We start from the raw sequence: 16,825 nt of genomic DNA, 5'->3' as shown, positions 1-16,825 counted from the left end.
TAATGTTTAGTGCTCTGTAGGTGTGCTGGAATTCTTAAGTTAATAAGAAAAGCATATAAAATTGTTTTTTCAGAACCAGAGTACAGCTTGCTATTCTAAGATCAGTGTGCCTCCAGTCTTGCTTGGCCTTATGAAAGGCTAGAGAGTTCTCAGCTCTATAACTGATCTTTTGGTGGTCTGTAAAGCATAGCTGAGAGGCCCTGTTTGAATGTTTTCACTTTCCATGTTAATACGCTTTGAAAAGGGCAATAGAGCACAAGACTGATTCCATCTGTTTAATGTTAATTGAGTTGCATTGTAACAGGAATGGATAGAAGGCTGCTTGATTTCTCCTTCCCACCTCCCAGCTAAGCCGATTCCCAGCATATCAAAAGATCTCACTAAAGATTCTTTGTTGTAACAAATAAGCTCTTCTTTGAATGATTGCATATGTGAAAAAGAAACCTTTTTTTTGTTGTTGTTGTTGTTGTTGTTTTGGAAGTAGTGATAAAAAAGAGTGAAAAGTTTGGGAGTACTTAAGCTTCACACACAAAAGGAATGTGCCTGAGGGGCTAAAGAAGAGGCTTCTGACAAATTCATGAAGATTTTACATGTGTAATATGTTGTGTGAGGTACCAGCCTAAAACTACCAAGTACAAGACAGTTCTTCCAGTTACACAGAAAACTCATCTTGCCAATCACAAGTTGGTTTTTGAATGTTGCTGTCTCTTCAGTTTGCTATAGGGGTGGGGTGTGTTTAAGTGGCTCAAAGATTGTTGTGTCTTCGTTCATGGTGGTGAAAAAGGAGGGAAAATAGTTAAGCATGGAAAAAAGCGTCATCTATACAATCTTTACAACTGAGGTGTTAGGTTTTGGCCTGTTCTGCTAACAGGCAGGGTACACCACAAAACAGCCACAAGCTACAGTTTATTAAAGAAGCAAGCCAAATCATACAAGCACACTAACGCAAATCAGGTATATCTCTCTCTATAGATAGTAAATAAGCACAATAAAGCAAATCATATATATATATAAGTAAAGTACAGAGGAACATGAACAATGCATCAAATCATAACTGCATAGAGAGAACAGAGATTAAGAAGAAATACATCACCGATTTGGGTGACATGGGTTAGTGTGTGGTGTCCCTGTCCATGGCAGCGGAGTTGCACTAGATGATCTTAAGGTCCTTTCCAACCCTAACTATTCTATGGTTCTAAGTTACATGCTTAGGACCTTAATTTACACGTAGTGAAAAAAGGTAGGCCAAATGTGTAGTAAAAATAATGCACAGATTATTTAAGTATAGGTAATTCTAGGGGATGTTCTCACTGATGAATTTTTTTTTAAAATTTTTTTTATAAAAAAAAAGTTGGAACTTCCACTCAATTTAAACTTAACTGTTTGGCACTGACTTATATTGCACATTTATATAATGGACATTGTTTCATACTAATGTGAGATCTTTCAGTATTTGTGTTACTGCTTTTTTTCTGCAGGTGGATCAGCTTTCTTGTAATGGAGATAAAAAATTGCAGCCAGACAGGAGCCAGGCTATTCGAGAGAGGCTGAGGGGAAAAGGACTTCCCACAGGTAAGTACTTCACTGCAGTAAGGGTTATGGCAATAAATACAGCCCTATGGAAGACCAAGCTTGGGTTGATTTTGCAGCCAAAGAAATTGAATATAGGAGGACTTGCTGACATTCACAGAACCATGATTGTTCAGTGTCTAGCTGAATATTGGTGATGGTGACATGAGAATAATTGTTTCAAGAAAAAACTTGTCTTTTCCCGGAACAGGTTTTCAAGGCTGTTGGCCAAAAGTTATGTTTCTAGAGAAGGGGAATCTTTAGCTGAAGGTAGATCAGCTAGAGGAATAGGAAGCAGCTTTTCCTAGTTCCCTCTTTATTTGGGCTCTGCTTTCTCTTCACAGAAAAGCACACAGACTCTTTTCCTGCTTCCCAAGCAGACATGGACTCTTTTCCCTGCACGCAAAACTTTTTATCTACCACCTCTTTTTTTCCGCCACAGTTCTGCTGTGCTTTGACAGTGAGGTGGATATGGAGACCAGGTAGGGTTGTACTGTTACTTCAGGGAAGTAAGGAAAGAGGGAACTGGAGTGAGGCGGGGGAAACGGGGGTGTAGGGAGGAGGCAGACTGTGGCTGTTCCCAATTTGGAGGAGAAGGAATCAAGTGATGTAAGTTGACACCTGATGCATGACTTCATTAGATGTCCTTGTTTAAGCTCAGTGGCAGCATCAGCTTTGTGCTAGGCTTCTTGGACAAGAGGGTGTATTCTTCCAAAGGCTGGTTTCATATTTCTCTGGAAGAATTATGGAGCTGGGAAGGAGCATTTTATAAGGCATCAGCTGAGACCACTTTAAGTTGTTATAATGAAGGCAGTGAGATGTGATAGTGAGGTGAGGCCATTCTTGCCTTAAAAAGTTCATCTGTAAATGGAGTATCTTGGTGCCAGAATACTGCATCACTCACAAGTACTCAACACTGTAACTGTTAATGACACAGGGTTTCCATCTGCCCCGCATTGACTCTCTGCCTGTTTACCACCACTAAACTTGGAACAAAGTTATACTGTTGATGTGCTTAAGTTACTCCTCTGTTCTTCAGTTTTGTGTCAAGCAGCAGTGCAGTGAATTGCAGAAAACAAAATAATCTATGGAATTGTTAATGGAAATACAAACTGCAAATAAGACATGAGTCTGGCAAGGCATTGGTGGTTTTCCTTTATAGAATCTTTTGAGATGAGCTACTTTTTGATATAAAAACCGTATGTCAGTGGTTTCCAGCCCTTCCAGTACGGCCCTATGTATTTAGGAACAGTTTCTGGTACAAGCTGTCTCTTGGTTTTCTGGCACAACTGCACTGTTCTGACTGCTTTCTCAAGGAGCTTTGTTTTCCTACTGGCTTTTTTTCTTCTTTTTCAGAATATTTCTGTAGCAATAGAGAGATCTGTAGGAATACAGGGGTTTGGACTGAATCAATCTAGTTGACTGTATTTGTAAAGCATGTAATGCCTTTCTTTTCTCAGCCTCTTAAGCTTTCTTAAAATCAATTATTTCCCAGGTTCTTACCCATTTTATAAGGGTTGTACCAGAACCTTATTGTCTGATTCTTAAATTGTTGGTTTATTCTTTAACTCTATTTTTCCCAGATTGTTGTCAAATTCACAGTTCCTTTACATGCCTTTGGTTTTTTTGTCTATTCCTCACCCCTTCCCCCCCCTTAAGCTTGAAACGAGTCCAGAACACCAGCACCTCCCCCCCCCCTCCCCCCCCCACAACTTTATTTGAGCACATTACCATCTGGCTACATTTCCATACCCTTTTTCCATCATCTACTCTGTTTTTTTATTCCATGATGATAGTAAACTGTGGGTTTTAATAATGATCAGAATATTTGCTAAGTTTTGGAGACTTAGGTTGTCTTTAAACTCTGTTCTCACTGCATTAGCAACCCTGATTATTCTTTTCTTTGTTGTTTCTAGTTTTGTTTTCACTAGTACAACTGAACAGTCTTTTGCTGGTTTGTATTTCATTTTCTTAGAAAATCCTTAAATTATTTTTTTTTTTTTTTTAATGTTTGTGTGGTTTGTGGGGTCTTGTTTGTTCGTTTATTTACCTGATCCACAACTTTAAGCTTTTAGCAGATTGTTCTCCCTGATGAAGTAATGTTTGTCCCCAAAGTCTTAAGTATATCTTAACAAAAAACCTTTTGTTTTAGGTTCTAGTAAATTTTGGAGATGGATGTAGTAGCTCCAGCCAGTATCTCCATGGTTTTCTGGCTCAGTATAAGGGTGAATAACATCCCAGTAAGGTCTGAAACTTTCTCTGAGGTCTATGTCTTTAACTTAAGGGGTATAGACTAGATGATCTAATTACTGTTTTTCTCCTGTATCCTCTGACTTGAAAAAACTGTTATGGCTAGAATATTCTTTCCTCTTACCCTTGCTTTTTTTGAATTGCTTAGTATGTATGACTTTGCTTCTGAGATGGTTCAAAGGTGTTGCTGTTTATTTTAATTTCCAAAAAGTTCAGTTGGGATGCAGTGTCCGGATCTCTGAAGGGCTGTGGGGCTGAATCTTTTTCTTGCTGCTGTGTGCTCGCTTGCCTTCTGCTCTGCCTAGGATTTCCAGGGTGCCAAGCAGAGCAGGTTCCCTGCAGTGTGTGCACTTGTGAAAGCACTGGTTCAGGGAACAACAACCAGAGTTAAGGGTTCTCTGAGACTGAGCAGTACGCTTGGCACAGCTGCTTATTGACCAGTAAGTTCAGCACAAGGATTTAAGCGACAATCACTTTTGTGAATGGTTTCTGTTTTTAGGGAACATCACATTGTCTGAAGAGATCTAATTAAATATAATCTTTACTTAAATAATCTTTGTGAAATGAGTGAACTTGATAACCCAGACTCTAAAGTTGGCTGAATAGTCCTCATCTCTAACTACTGTTTCTCTTATGTTGATTGAAAGTGAATCCATGCGCAGAGTGTTGCAAATAATGTGTGGCACCACATGTAACGCTATTTTTCTCCGCATCACTCCAAGCCTGGTCCTGAAGGTACAAATTATTAATGGGATGCTCTTGAATACTTGATTTTTTTCCTATTTTTTGTCAAGATGAACTGTCAACAAGCAAAAATATTTTTCAGTTACTGTGTTGGTTTTATGATATTTTGATGTTATGCTTCTTCCCCTGTCCCTAGAAGTAGAACATATTTTTCATGTTTTCTGTTATTTGAGTCTTAATTTTCAGAAAATAAGATGAATTGCAGTCTTTTTTTTTTTTTTTTTTTTTTTTATGTTCTGCCTGTCCTGCTTTCACTCATCCTGTTCCAATTTCTCTGTATCATCTGTGGAACTTGTAAAATACCAAAACAGAGCAAAAACAAACTCCCCCCACTCTGAACCAAACCAGCTCTAGCTGTTTTCAGTTCTACTTGTGTACTGATGGTTACATATACTGAATTATGTATCTGAAAGTTAGTAAGTGTCTGATAATAAGGAGACATAGCTCACATTTGATTCAGGGCAATTTAATGCTTTGTTTTTTCTTTTTCTCTAATGGTATGCTGGTTTGCTGGTGCAAATTTTGTCAGTAGCAGCACAGACCAGTTGCCCTGGGGACTCAGTATTTGGATTGCTGGAAAAGTGAGCTGTGGAATGTAGTACTGCTTTTACCAATGATAATCTCATAGCTTGAGGAGCCACAAGTAAGAGGACAGATGAAGGTTTAAGAAAAATACTAAAGGTAAAAGTTAAAGGAAAGAAGAAAAAAAGAAAAAAGAAAACAACTAAGAAAAGCAGAGTCCTTTTTTTCCTCTGCTGACACTGTACTATTCTGCTGCTGTGTGTAGTTGAAATACACACCTCTTATTCCAGCTGCAAAATGGCAAGCTCTAAGAAAGGTAGGAGGCTAGGAAGCAGGATTCTGAGTGAACTATCCTTGTAATACGTTAGAAGTTATGTCAGTCAATTTTTAGATAAATGTTTGGGCTTAACTTCCTCTGAGAAGACATTTAGGGCCCAGTTTAGCACAAGGACAGGGGAGTGGGGGCACACATAAGGACATATCTTATTTTGTCAGTCATTTTACCAGCATATTTAAGGAAGTAAATATCATGAGTAGAAGTCTTCCCTGGAGAGGACAGAAGGCTTGTCTGAAGTGGCGTTCTGTTGAGTCCTTCTGAAAAAGAGAATATTCAGTGAATAGGATAGTGGTCGTATAGAGAAAAAAACAGCATAAAGGGAAGGCATTTATTACGAACTTAAGAGTATCAGAATGTTACTATGAGTATCTAACTGAAGATAGCTGATAAATCATGTTAAGTTCATGAATATAGAGATGGTTCAGCAAGAGACGTGCTCCTAGTTGCAGAGTAGCCAACTAATACGTCAGATATTTGTAGTCTTTCAAAAATGCCAAGATTTTTGCTTTAAGTCTTTGAAAGCCATTAATGTCAAGATCAGTTTTCCAAACTGTGGTCATCAAAATTATAATTGCTGAGACTTTCTTGTTGTTTTAGGACGAATGTTTTGAAATATTTTTCCACTTCACATGTTTAAATTGGATATTTTGGTCTCCTTACATACCAAGTTTGGATATAGTCAGCTATTCGTTTCCGTCTTATGTCTTGAAGATAATTATTAATAAATAGCTTCATGTTAATATTCTCCCCAATTAAATTTATTTTCTGTCTCTTTCATGACTCACTTTCTGTGGCCAATTTTGGTGAATGAGCTTTACGGCAGGGCTGACAGCAGAAGTAATTTATTCTAAATTAATATTACAGGATGTTTGCTTGTAGTCAAGTCATACTCGGAACACAGTATTTAGGAACTGACTTAGCCAGCAGAAATAGAAGTGGTAAAACCTGGTGTGAGTCATCTGAACCAATGAGTGTTATTTAAGTTTCATACTCAAAACACTTCAGACCTGAAGAGTCTTCACTTAAAAAAAACTATTTGTGGAAGTTGCTTGATAAAATTCTTTTGGTGTGACAAAAGATTAAGTAACTTTCCAGCTCCTCCAAACATAAAGCAAGAATTCATTCACGTGTTACTCTTTGCCACAAACTATGGCACTCATCCTTCAAAAGGATGCACAGTCTATTTGAAGCCCACTTGGAAACTCCACAACTTGCATTGCATGGCAGCCTGCTTCCCAACCCTCTAGTATTTGAAATCCTGCACCTCGTTTATGTACAAATTTCCATCTTAGGTTGATGATCTGTGAACACCAAGCACAGCCCTTTGTAGAGATACTCTGTCTTTTTAAAGAGATCTAACTAGCATGGGTCTTGGCTTTGCCCTCCTACCATGAGGGTCTCTCATTTTAACTTGGCTTCTGCATTGTGGTAGGTAGCCTGTCATGAGTTAAGCTTGCATGTTACAGTACTGCACTTGTATCCTGCAAAATTCTGACCTTATCTCTGCTAAAAGAATATATGCCACATGAATAAAGGCTTGAAATGAATTTAAGTGATTGTTAAGGTTCGCCTTAACTGTATGTAGCAGGAAATAATTAGAAATAACTGAACAAAATGCTTTATCAGGTGCAGCAAAAAATGGTACATGTACCATAAACATGGTACATGTACCATAACCATACATGGTACATGTAGCTTAAACTGAATAAAAGATGCTAAGGCAAGTTGCTTTTAACTTTAACAAGAAATTACGGTGTTTTCTTACCATTCCCTGTAATACCAATTACTAATGTAGCTGCCCAGCAAAAGCTCTTAAGACTAAAGGGAAAGTACCCTTTTACTTTTGATCCAGGGAAGTTGATTGCGGCTTGCGTTTCAGTTCCTGATCTGGGTGAAAATGCAGGTTTTGATCTATAAAGAAATGGTTTATAGTGATAACCTCCATGTGTGAACTGAAACAGCTTACTCATTTTCTTGCTAAGTCCAAGCACACAGATTTAACTTGTCAAAAAATACAGCACAAACTTAATTCCATTGACTTAAAAATCTCTCATCTGGAAATGTAATTTTTTTTCTTTCCCCTGTCTCCTCAGTACTAGAAAAAAGAACTGAGTAGGTGGAGAATAACTTCCAGAGTTCAGCAAAACCAAATGGAAGCCAGATGAAGATTTCTTGGTCTTAAGGAGAAAAAAAAAAATCATGAAAAAAAAAATCATAAAAAAAACCCCTGTTTAATTCTTTCACACTCCAGAAACCATGCCTGTTTTCTTCCAATAGGTGTTTCTGTTTGTATCTAGTAGTACTTGTGGTTATTGTTGGTAGAGAGCTTTTAAGTATAGTTTCTGCTGCTTTACTGAGCTTCCAGCCTGGCATTATTGGAAGCAGTGGTGCTGAGGACTATCTCAGAACTCTGAACACAAAACAGGAATGGACACAAAGATCAGTGAGGAAACCAAACCAGAGAGTTCAAATGCTGTCTCTGTGCAGAAAAGCAGCTGTGTCACTGAGCTTCTCCTGGGGTATGCACAAATTGAGGAAGGCAACAGCTGGGTAGCCCTTTGCTTACCTGGTTGAGAACTTTACCAAAAGAATTGGACCATAAACGCAAGTAGGAAAGAGCAAGGGTGCAGTTGTCTTTTCTGCAGAGGTGCTGAGGAAGGGAAGAGGTAAAACACTGCATTTACAAAGTGCTGCTTGGCAAAGTTCACCACCACTCTTCTGAACAAGATGTCTGGTTTCTGAAGCTGTTCAGGATTTTTACAGAGGAGCCATGTCAGTCCAAAGCAGAATGCAAATTGCTCTACAGGATTTATAGCTTGGCCATTACTTCAAGTGTTTTCAACAGTCTTTGTATCCAGTTTGTTTCTTCCTTCACAAAGGAAGCATTGTTTTGGTAGTACTTCCGTCCCAAAGTTGGATTTTCTCAACAGTTTAAAAAAGTAAAAGAAAGGAGGAGGTGCCAGTCGTAGCAGTCAACCCACAGACGACATCTGGCTTTGCTGTCTTCTCTTTGGCTCTTAGCCTGCCCCAAAGGGACTGCAAACCAAACTCCTCCATCAGCTACCCACTCATATTTGAGAAACTAACCGCATTGTCTTGGGATAAGGGTTTTTCTTTCTTTCTGTTTTATGCAGAAAGATGGTGTGGGCGATGTTGTTAAACTCCTGTATAATAACTTCTTTCTTCAGGCCTTCCAGTTTGACAGTGATGGGATATGCTTTCATGTGAATGCAGGCAATCTTTCTCTGTCCCACCAGCCCCTGTTTCTCCTTCCCTGTGTGTGCGCATGTACATATATATATATACATAAGCTTTGCTAAAATGGAGCTGAAAAAAGTGTTCTGTTTTGTGCAAATAAAAGAAGGGAAAACCCCAAAGACTTTAAAGAAACTTGAGCTGAGTTTATTCAGTAAATACAGATACAGCATGTGATGGCACTGTGCTTGCACCTACATAATATTTGATTAATTGCCTGTATAATCTGGTACACAAGTAATTGCAGCAGACTGAATTTAGTTAGGACCAGAAAACAGCGCTCTTGCTCAGAGGAAAATCAACCAGATTGTTGTCAGTGTGAGTAAAAGATGGTTCTGTTTGTGAACGACACTGGTGTCAAAGAGGGTTTAGTTGTATTAATAGCTGAAGACATGATAGGAAGAAGGAAGTAGTTCCATGGTCATGTAGCGAATGTAACATCTGCCAGTTGAAGGTGTATGGAAAACAAAATTTTCATTTTAGCACCACGAAGGAATTTTGTTGTGAACTCTTGGTGATTAACTGCTATTTTTATTGCATATATTCCCTCACTATGTATTATACTTTGGAAACATGCAATTACTATAATTGCATTCGAATTATTTACAGTAATTATAAATAATTGCGCTAATGTAACATCAAGTAGAAGATAAACACCCAAGGGCAATAGGTGAAATCAAGAACCCAGATACTATTTAAATGATCATGAAGAAGTGTTTAGTTCAGCAGAGAAATAACTGGGGAAGGGGGAAGCACACCTTTTGAAGTTACTTACATACTGTAGTGTCTTAATTATCCTGTGACCATCACTGATAAGTAGGGAAGGATTCTCTGTCCTGTTATAGTCTCTTGGGTAACTGAAGCATGCCATGGCTTTGTGTGGTCTCAGGTGAGATACTTAATGTCTTTAGTGGAGCCAAGATATTTCAGATAGGTTTCCAGAGTTTCCATTACAAATATAAGCCATTATTTTTCAAAGGAAGGTCATAACATGAGTTTTCCCATCCATAATAATTTAAAGACATAGAAGTTCCATTATCCAGTCAGGTTCCTTTTGATCATTGGTTGGATTGTTATTCTTTGTATATAATTGTTCACTGGTAGTTCTTCCCTTCATTTTCCCACACATTCTATCATAAAAGCTGAGGAGAAAAAAGTTGATGGATAAACTATGTATTGGCTTAATGGATTTGGACTTGTGTATGCCATTCAACTGAAAATACATATGTTAAAGAAGGACATATCATTCCAGTCTGCTTTATTCTGGAGGTGTACCATCACCTGAAAGCTAGACACATGAGCCTTGTGCTGAAAGAGACTTACTGCAGTCATTTAAGATCATTTATCTATGTAATGCTGAGGCAGTATATTGAGGAAGTTTGGGGGGGAGAACAAAACAAAAAACCTTAACAGTTGTTTTTGTGACTTACGAAGTCTAAAATAGTATTTTAAAAAAGTAAGGAGGGATTATTTTAAGTTATTAAAAATAGTAAGTACAGATTTAAGTTATTAAAAATAGAAGAATTAGCCTGTACTGATTGCTGGCTGCCTAATCCCATTTTTTCACTGGTATCTGTTTTTGAGTTGCTTCTATACTGAGAAGCCTTGTGCTTGATCATTGACCTCTGCTCCCTGGTGACAAGAGCAGCATGTATTCTTGGCTGATATGAAGTATGGATCTGAAACTTGTGTATTGCTGCTTTGTTTCAGTTTGTCTTCTGAGCATGCCCAACTTGAGCAGGCTGTGCACCTCTTGCTCCCTAGTCTCTTCTTTAACTTCTCTGAGGATGATTCTTAAGCAGTTCACACTGGCACTGTGAGCCAGTTTGGGGAGAGCTTGTTGAAATCACATTGTGTAAAGAGGGGTGGGTTTTGCTAAGGTGGGAAGAAGTTCTAAGACTGGTAAAAAGCAGAATTGGGAATGGGGAGAGTAGTAAAGGAAAGATGAAAGATGTCCAAGAGGATTTTACATTTTCAAGATTGTATACTAAGGCTGGCTGTAGATTCCTTTTGGTACTGTGCTAAAAATTCATGTTGGCTGCATAAGTCAATGTGGATATGAGTTACACCTGTAGATATCTCCATTCAGCAGAGTGGAAGAGCAATGTGAAAGTCCAGCGCCTCCTGCACTGCTTCCTGATGGGACAGCTCATCTAGTGTCTCATCATGCAATTAGCTGAATGAGTGTCAAAGCTGTAGCAATGAGTATTTTCCCCCCTCACTGCTGATGAGTGTGTTCATAGCATTGACTTTTCTTCATGAGGAAGCCCCAGGTGGGTGGATGACTTGGGGAACAGAAACCATCTCTTGCATGCTGAGGCAAGGAGCTTATGGCTTCTGAGCCTCTGCATGAACTGGAAGCAGCTTCTATTTATTACATCTAGTCTGAATGCTGCAAGTTCATAGAAACTATAGCTTTGGTGAGGAGAATGCTTCTTCCCCTCTAGCACTCCTTTTCACTGGTGGCTGGGGCTCTTTCACTGCAGCTCTCACCAGCATGCCACAGATATATTTATGTCTCTGGGCGTGCTTATGGTGAGGATATCCACTGGTACTTAAAGTATGTTGTGGCTCTTTTCACTGGATATGATCATGAAACAAGATAACATTTCAACAATGCACAGACATCTAAATGATCTTTGAAGCAGGATTTCTTCTGAATCTTGACCAGTGAAATACCAAGTAATCCTGGAATTTGCAGCTGACTACATTTGTAGTATTTTTTTTCTTTAAAAAAAAAAAAAAAAATATGTGAAAAGAATGTGTAAAGGAGGTTGTTTTGGGTTTTTTCTGCCTGAAAATATCTTGGTACTTTTATTACTGGGGAGGATTCTAGGAACTCCTTTGGATTTGCATTTTTGGTGACCATTTTAAATACTGCAGTATTTTGGTTTTTATCTCTCTCACAAAAGACTGAGTTAAAATCCTGTTTAGGAATGTCTGTCCTTGATGTGCATGTATGTGAATGTGAATTATGTGTTTGCAGAATGGATACTGTCTCACTGCTTTAGATAGATATTGAGAATTTCACAGTGAATGCTATTTTTAAAAGGCTTTTTTTGTGTGAGTGATTATTATACATAATTCACCAGCCCTATGAGGGATGTACAGTATGAGAATAAGATAATAACATAAGATTTACCTGACCACAGAGATAATTATATTTGCTTGAGTTTAGGATTAAAGCCATATTTGTAAAATATGAAATGATGTGTCAGATCCTTTCGGAAGATGAGTTCATTCTCACTGGCAAAGCGTTTTGGTTTATTCTCTTGTCTGGAACATGTGGGAACTGTGTAATTTCTTACAAGACACTTTTTAGACAATCCAAACCCTAACATTTTATCATCATATGTTTGTGTGTTGGTAATCATATATTGTGTGTTGTACAATTATAAGTGTACTTAGTGTTCTGTGAAACTCAATTTGAAAGGATAATAGACTGTAGATAAAGATCATCTGGAGCCTACTGTGCAAGTGGGGCAGTTGATTTCAATCAGCTTTGGAAGAGCAGCAGGCAGCACTATAGAGCTGCCTTCAAGAGTAGTAGATACAGCACAGTATTGAGCTTAAAGTGCTTTCTTTTGTGAGGATGTCTTCAACCCTGCTGCTTCTTAAAGACACACATGGTAATATCACAGTAGGGAGCATCTTAGAGGTGTTCTAAGAAAAGCATTACGTGCCATACCGACTCCACCGGGGTAAGCAGACATTGCTTAGGCAACCCATCATGGAATATTTTCAGTTGGGTTTTCTTATCAGGAGTATAATTTTGAGGTCGGGATTGCCATATTAATGCAGTAGATGATTGCAAATTATGATGAAGTCTAACCTTCTCAATGTACTTGGTCAGGTGGAGTTATGAGTAATAACTGCCTGTGTGGTATCTACAACAGACTTTGAATTTTCACAATTTTAATAATGCAGAAGTATTAAAAGCTTTTGCTAACAGAAAGTAAGTAGCAGTTGGGTATTCTTTGATAGTAGTTTTTCTCTGGGATGTTCCTCTTATAATGGTTGTAATCCTTTTACTCTGATCTTGGGAAGGCTTAAGAACATGAAAGGTAAACTCATAGGTCATCTGGTAATAATAAGAAATTTGATTATACTTACCGATACTTGTAATTAGTTTTGTAAAATTGGGCTAATAGTTTGAGACATACATGCTCATGAAAACTTCTTGGTGAGCTATTCTACAGAGAACACATACTTCTTTTATATTATTCCGCCTCTGATAGTTTCTTTTATTTTGGAAGTAATTTCACAGTAAAGGAGTGGGAGAAGAGAAGAGTGTTCGTTAGTATTGGCCAATCCATTTATTAATGAAACATGAAGTGTACAGGCTTGTAGATTCACTTTCATCTTAGAAGCTTTGCTGGGTTTTGTTGTTTTCGGAGTATTCTTTATCTGGAGAGACTGTCATTACTAAAAATAGTCATTAAAAGAAGATCCAGGATTTTTAAAATTCCTAACTATACAGTCATTCTTCTCTTACTACTGACACTACTGCAGGGCATCTGTAAATCTGTAGAACAATCCTAGACTTGTCATTAAAAATTGTAGGTGGGTCTTTGGGTGTGGGACGTGAGAGGAATGGCTGATTTCAGATTAATTGTTAAACATTACTTGTGGTGATAGTCCAGACTACTTTAAAAATAAAACTAATGAGAATACAACTTTTAGTATCTACGTATTTTTGTATGTAAATGATGAATTATAGTAAGCCATAATTTCACTTGGGCACTTGACAAATAAAAGAAGGAAAATGCCTATCAGTTATGAAGCAGTTGGAGTTCTGTCTTTGATGACTGAGGCAGCCCTTTAAGTAGCCATCTCTATGTTTAGCATGGCAAAATCAAGGCCAAAATGTGTGCTCAGTATGAACTCTAACAGGAAATAACTTGTGTTGCACTCTAGCGTGTTAAGTACAAAATTACATATATAAAATGTCTCCTTATTCCAGGAAAAACATTGGTGGTTGATGTACCTGAAGGACACAAAACTCACTTCTCTCAACAGACCACGCTTAACAAAGGACTTAGCAAATCTATGGGATTTCTGTCTATTAGAGGAACACAAGGCGAGGATGAGTTTTTCCAGGGCATTTCCACAGATTACAGCTCAGGACAGGAAGATATTTTCTGTCCTCATAGATGTAAAACCCGTGAGTTTGAAAAAAAAGGTCACTTTCATACAGATGTCACTCCCAAGCGGAAAGTGTGGGCTTCCTCCACTGATTTGCTTTGCACAACTGACAAAGCAGCTGAGAGGAACCATGCGGGAGGCTCTCATGGGCACAGCTATCAGTGTGAAGCATTTACAGTACGGACTTCTACTACCAGAAACAAGGAAGCAAGATACTCTGATGGGAGCATAGCACTGGATGTCTTCGGACCGCAGAAAATGGACCAAACGCGCCATGTGCCTGAGACATCAACTTCTGCGGCAATATCAAGTGCCTTTGACAGGATAAGAGAGAGACAGAAGAAGTTGCAGCTTCTGAGAGAAGCTATGAATGTAGAAGGTCAGTGAAGCTTTTTGGTTTTCTGAATATTCCTGTCATTAAACAAAGATTTCTCTTTATTATAAATCTGAGTTCTCTTGAAGATAAATGTGCTTGTCCAAATTGCTTACCTAGTGAAAGTAGTTGATCTCTCTAAATCAGCCAGTATCAAATTCATCAATTAAAATTAGAAAAAGACAACGAAGCTGGTAACAGCCAATTGTCAAGTAATTTTCTTTGAAAGAAACCCCTCATTCATCTTCAGGTATTAGAGATGGATTTATACCCCAGAGGAAAGGGAGAATTTAATCTCCAGGTCGCTCAGGTTTTGCACTGTATGTCTCTGGACTTAAGCCTTTATATATGAAATTTTTTTGGACTCATGTTAATATCTTTACCTCAGTGGGAATACTTGACAACAAGTTCCATCAGTTAATTAAAAGAGTGCATGGGGGGAGGAATCTTTGTATTTGTTCTGTGGAGACTTATAAAATGGTCTTACACAGAACCCTATAAGGGAAAGTCCATACTTGCTTGCTTTGAAAATATTAATGTGATTTTTCAGGGGTTGTAAATTTGGGACAGTTGGATAGAAACTGAGAGCAGAGTTGGAGCCTACTTGTGATGGCCAGAATGTGTAACTTGGTCTTCTGAGGTATACATACATGTTAGGAGAGGTGTATGCACAGAGCTAGCTCAGTCATTTATTCAGATGCATTCAAAATCCATACAGTTGAAAAGTTATGGCTGCCTGTCTATTTTATGACCCAAGTAACTGGGGGGAGCGGGGGGAACCAAACCACTTTTGCCTCCTTTTCCTGCACTGAGGTATAAACATCTAGTTATTAAGGAGAGATGATAAAGCCTTTTATCAAGGTTGAAATTCTGAAAATGCCTGTTCATTCTGCTTGTGGCCATCTCAGGAGATGCTTGTAACTGCAGTTAGCATGGGAAGCAAATTCTTTCTCTCCTATGCATGTAAGCCTTGTGTTCCAGAGAGGAGTGTTACTGAAATACCTTAGGCAGTTTAAAAAGCTACTATGATTTCTGTACAAGTTGTACAGACAGGACAGCTGGAGCGTTTCTTATGCTATCAAATTAACATCTTCCTGTGAGGGTTACATTATAATGGGATGGAATGAACATAGATGGAGTAGCACTGTGGAGATACCATTATTTATCTCAATAGAAATTTACCATCTGTCATTATTTACCAACATGCCTGATGAGGTACAGGGAAGGTTGATTGGGTTTTGGTTTAAGAGTCTGAAATTGAAGGGGACCAGGTCAAGTATATAAGTCAGCTCAGATCTCTGGCGATAGGCAGCTGACAAAGTTTAGGAGGAGGCCACTCCCTCCACTGGGGAAGCTCAATAGCCTTGTTGTTCAGGAGTGCAGCTTTCTGCAGGTTTGTGTTGCACAACAGCAAAACCAAAAGCTTGGCCAAACCCATTGATGAGCAAGAGTTTATCATTCTCATTCAAACAGATTGGGAGACAGCTGAAGGCATAACGTGTCCGTGCCTTGCAAACTGAGATAGTTCAGATATGTGAAACAACTCAATTCATAAAGGGAATAGGTGAAAGTGCAGTCAAAGTAAACCTGGAACTGGAGCTTAATAGTCACAGGAGGTGAGTGACAAATCTGTACAGGGAAGATTGAGGCAATAGCTAATGACTCACTGCCCATCCTTCTGAATTCAGAGTCATTACTTGCTAGAAAAAAATAAAGATACTTTCTCAACAGATAGGTAGGTTGCAATGTTCTTGCTTCTGAGTTTTCTACTCTCAACAGCGGAAGGAGGTATGTTTCACTCTTGAAGTTAGGAGTATGTGTTCTGTTGTTTTATTTTAGGCTTTTTTTTTTTTTTTTTGTCAGTTTATTTAAATGTTTTGGGCCAGGCTCTTGTTATAAATGTGAATTTTTAATGAGAAGCAGTTTAAAGGAGTATTTTAGCAGGATGAATGGGTAGATGTGGCACTTAGGTACATTGTTTAGTGGTGGCCTTGGCAGTGCTGGCTTAACGGTGGGACTCAACAATCTTAAAGGTCTTTTCCAACCTAAATGACTCTATGACTTTGTGATTCTAATACTTTTTCACTTAGGAGTTAGTTGCTGTTGTGTTTTACAGGGCTTGAGAAGCCTGACTGAAAGTATTCTATTTCACCTCAGTGAGCAGATTCACAAAAGCCTTAGTACATAAAGTCTGCTAATCTGTTAAGTCCTTTCCCTTTTTTGTTCCATATGTTTTACTATTCCTTTTCTCCCATCTTGTTTACAACAGACAAGTCCCATGAGATCTTTCATAAAAAGAGTGTATTGCTAGTTTCGTAGGTCAAAGAAATGAAAAACATACTTCAAGCTTTATGTGCTTTATTATTGTATGTAATTTTCAAGCACTTAGTGGGTATTTCCAAATGTCAAGCATTATCAAATGTGTGTAGAATTGCTCTTCTTACATAAACCCAGCCTAGCTGAGAGAGATGAACTGTGTAGAAAGCTGAGGTAAAATGTCACCTGTCTTGATAAAGGTGGCGTTTTCTTGGGCAGCACTTGATGCAAGGTTATCTTACTGCCAGTAGCTGTTAGTCACATAGTGGATAGGTGGGCAACAACTATAAAGGGAGTGGAAAGAAGCCCATAGG

The 16,825-nt window shown here is 38.4% G+C and overlaps 1 protein-coding gene across 1 annotated transcript in view; it reads left to right on the top strand.

Moving 5' to 3' along the window:
• The window catches only part of PTPN13 (protein tyrosine phosphatase, non-receptor type 13 (APO-1/CD95 (Fas)-associated phosphatase)), a gene marked incomplete at both ends in the record, with an annotated part of 73,300 nt that overhangs the window by 11,420 nt on the left and 45,055 nt on the right, over positions 1–16,825 (top strand). Inside the window, 2 exons of the mRNA XM_010020350.1 lie at positions 1,479–1,572; positions 13,641–14,201. Of these exons, the coding sequence (XP_010018652.1) occupies positions 1,479–1,572; positions 13,641–14,201 (655 nt within the window). The remainder of the gene's footprint in view (positions 1–1,478; positions 1,573–13,640; positions 14,202–16,825) is intronic.

This window comes from Nestor notabilis, unplaced genomic scaffold, assembly GCF_000696875.1.
Source record: "Nestor notabilis isolate BGI_N333 unplaced genomic scaffold, ASM69687v1 scaffold4828, whole genome shotgun sequence".
Classification (NCBI taxonomy): Eukaryota; Metazoa; Chordata; class Aves; order Psittaciformes; family Psittacidae; genus Nestor; species Nestor notabilis.
The sequence above is the reverse complement of the archived record's forward strand: the minus strand, read 5'-3'. Positions and strand labels throughout refer to the sequence as shown.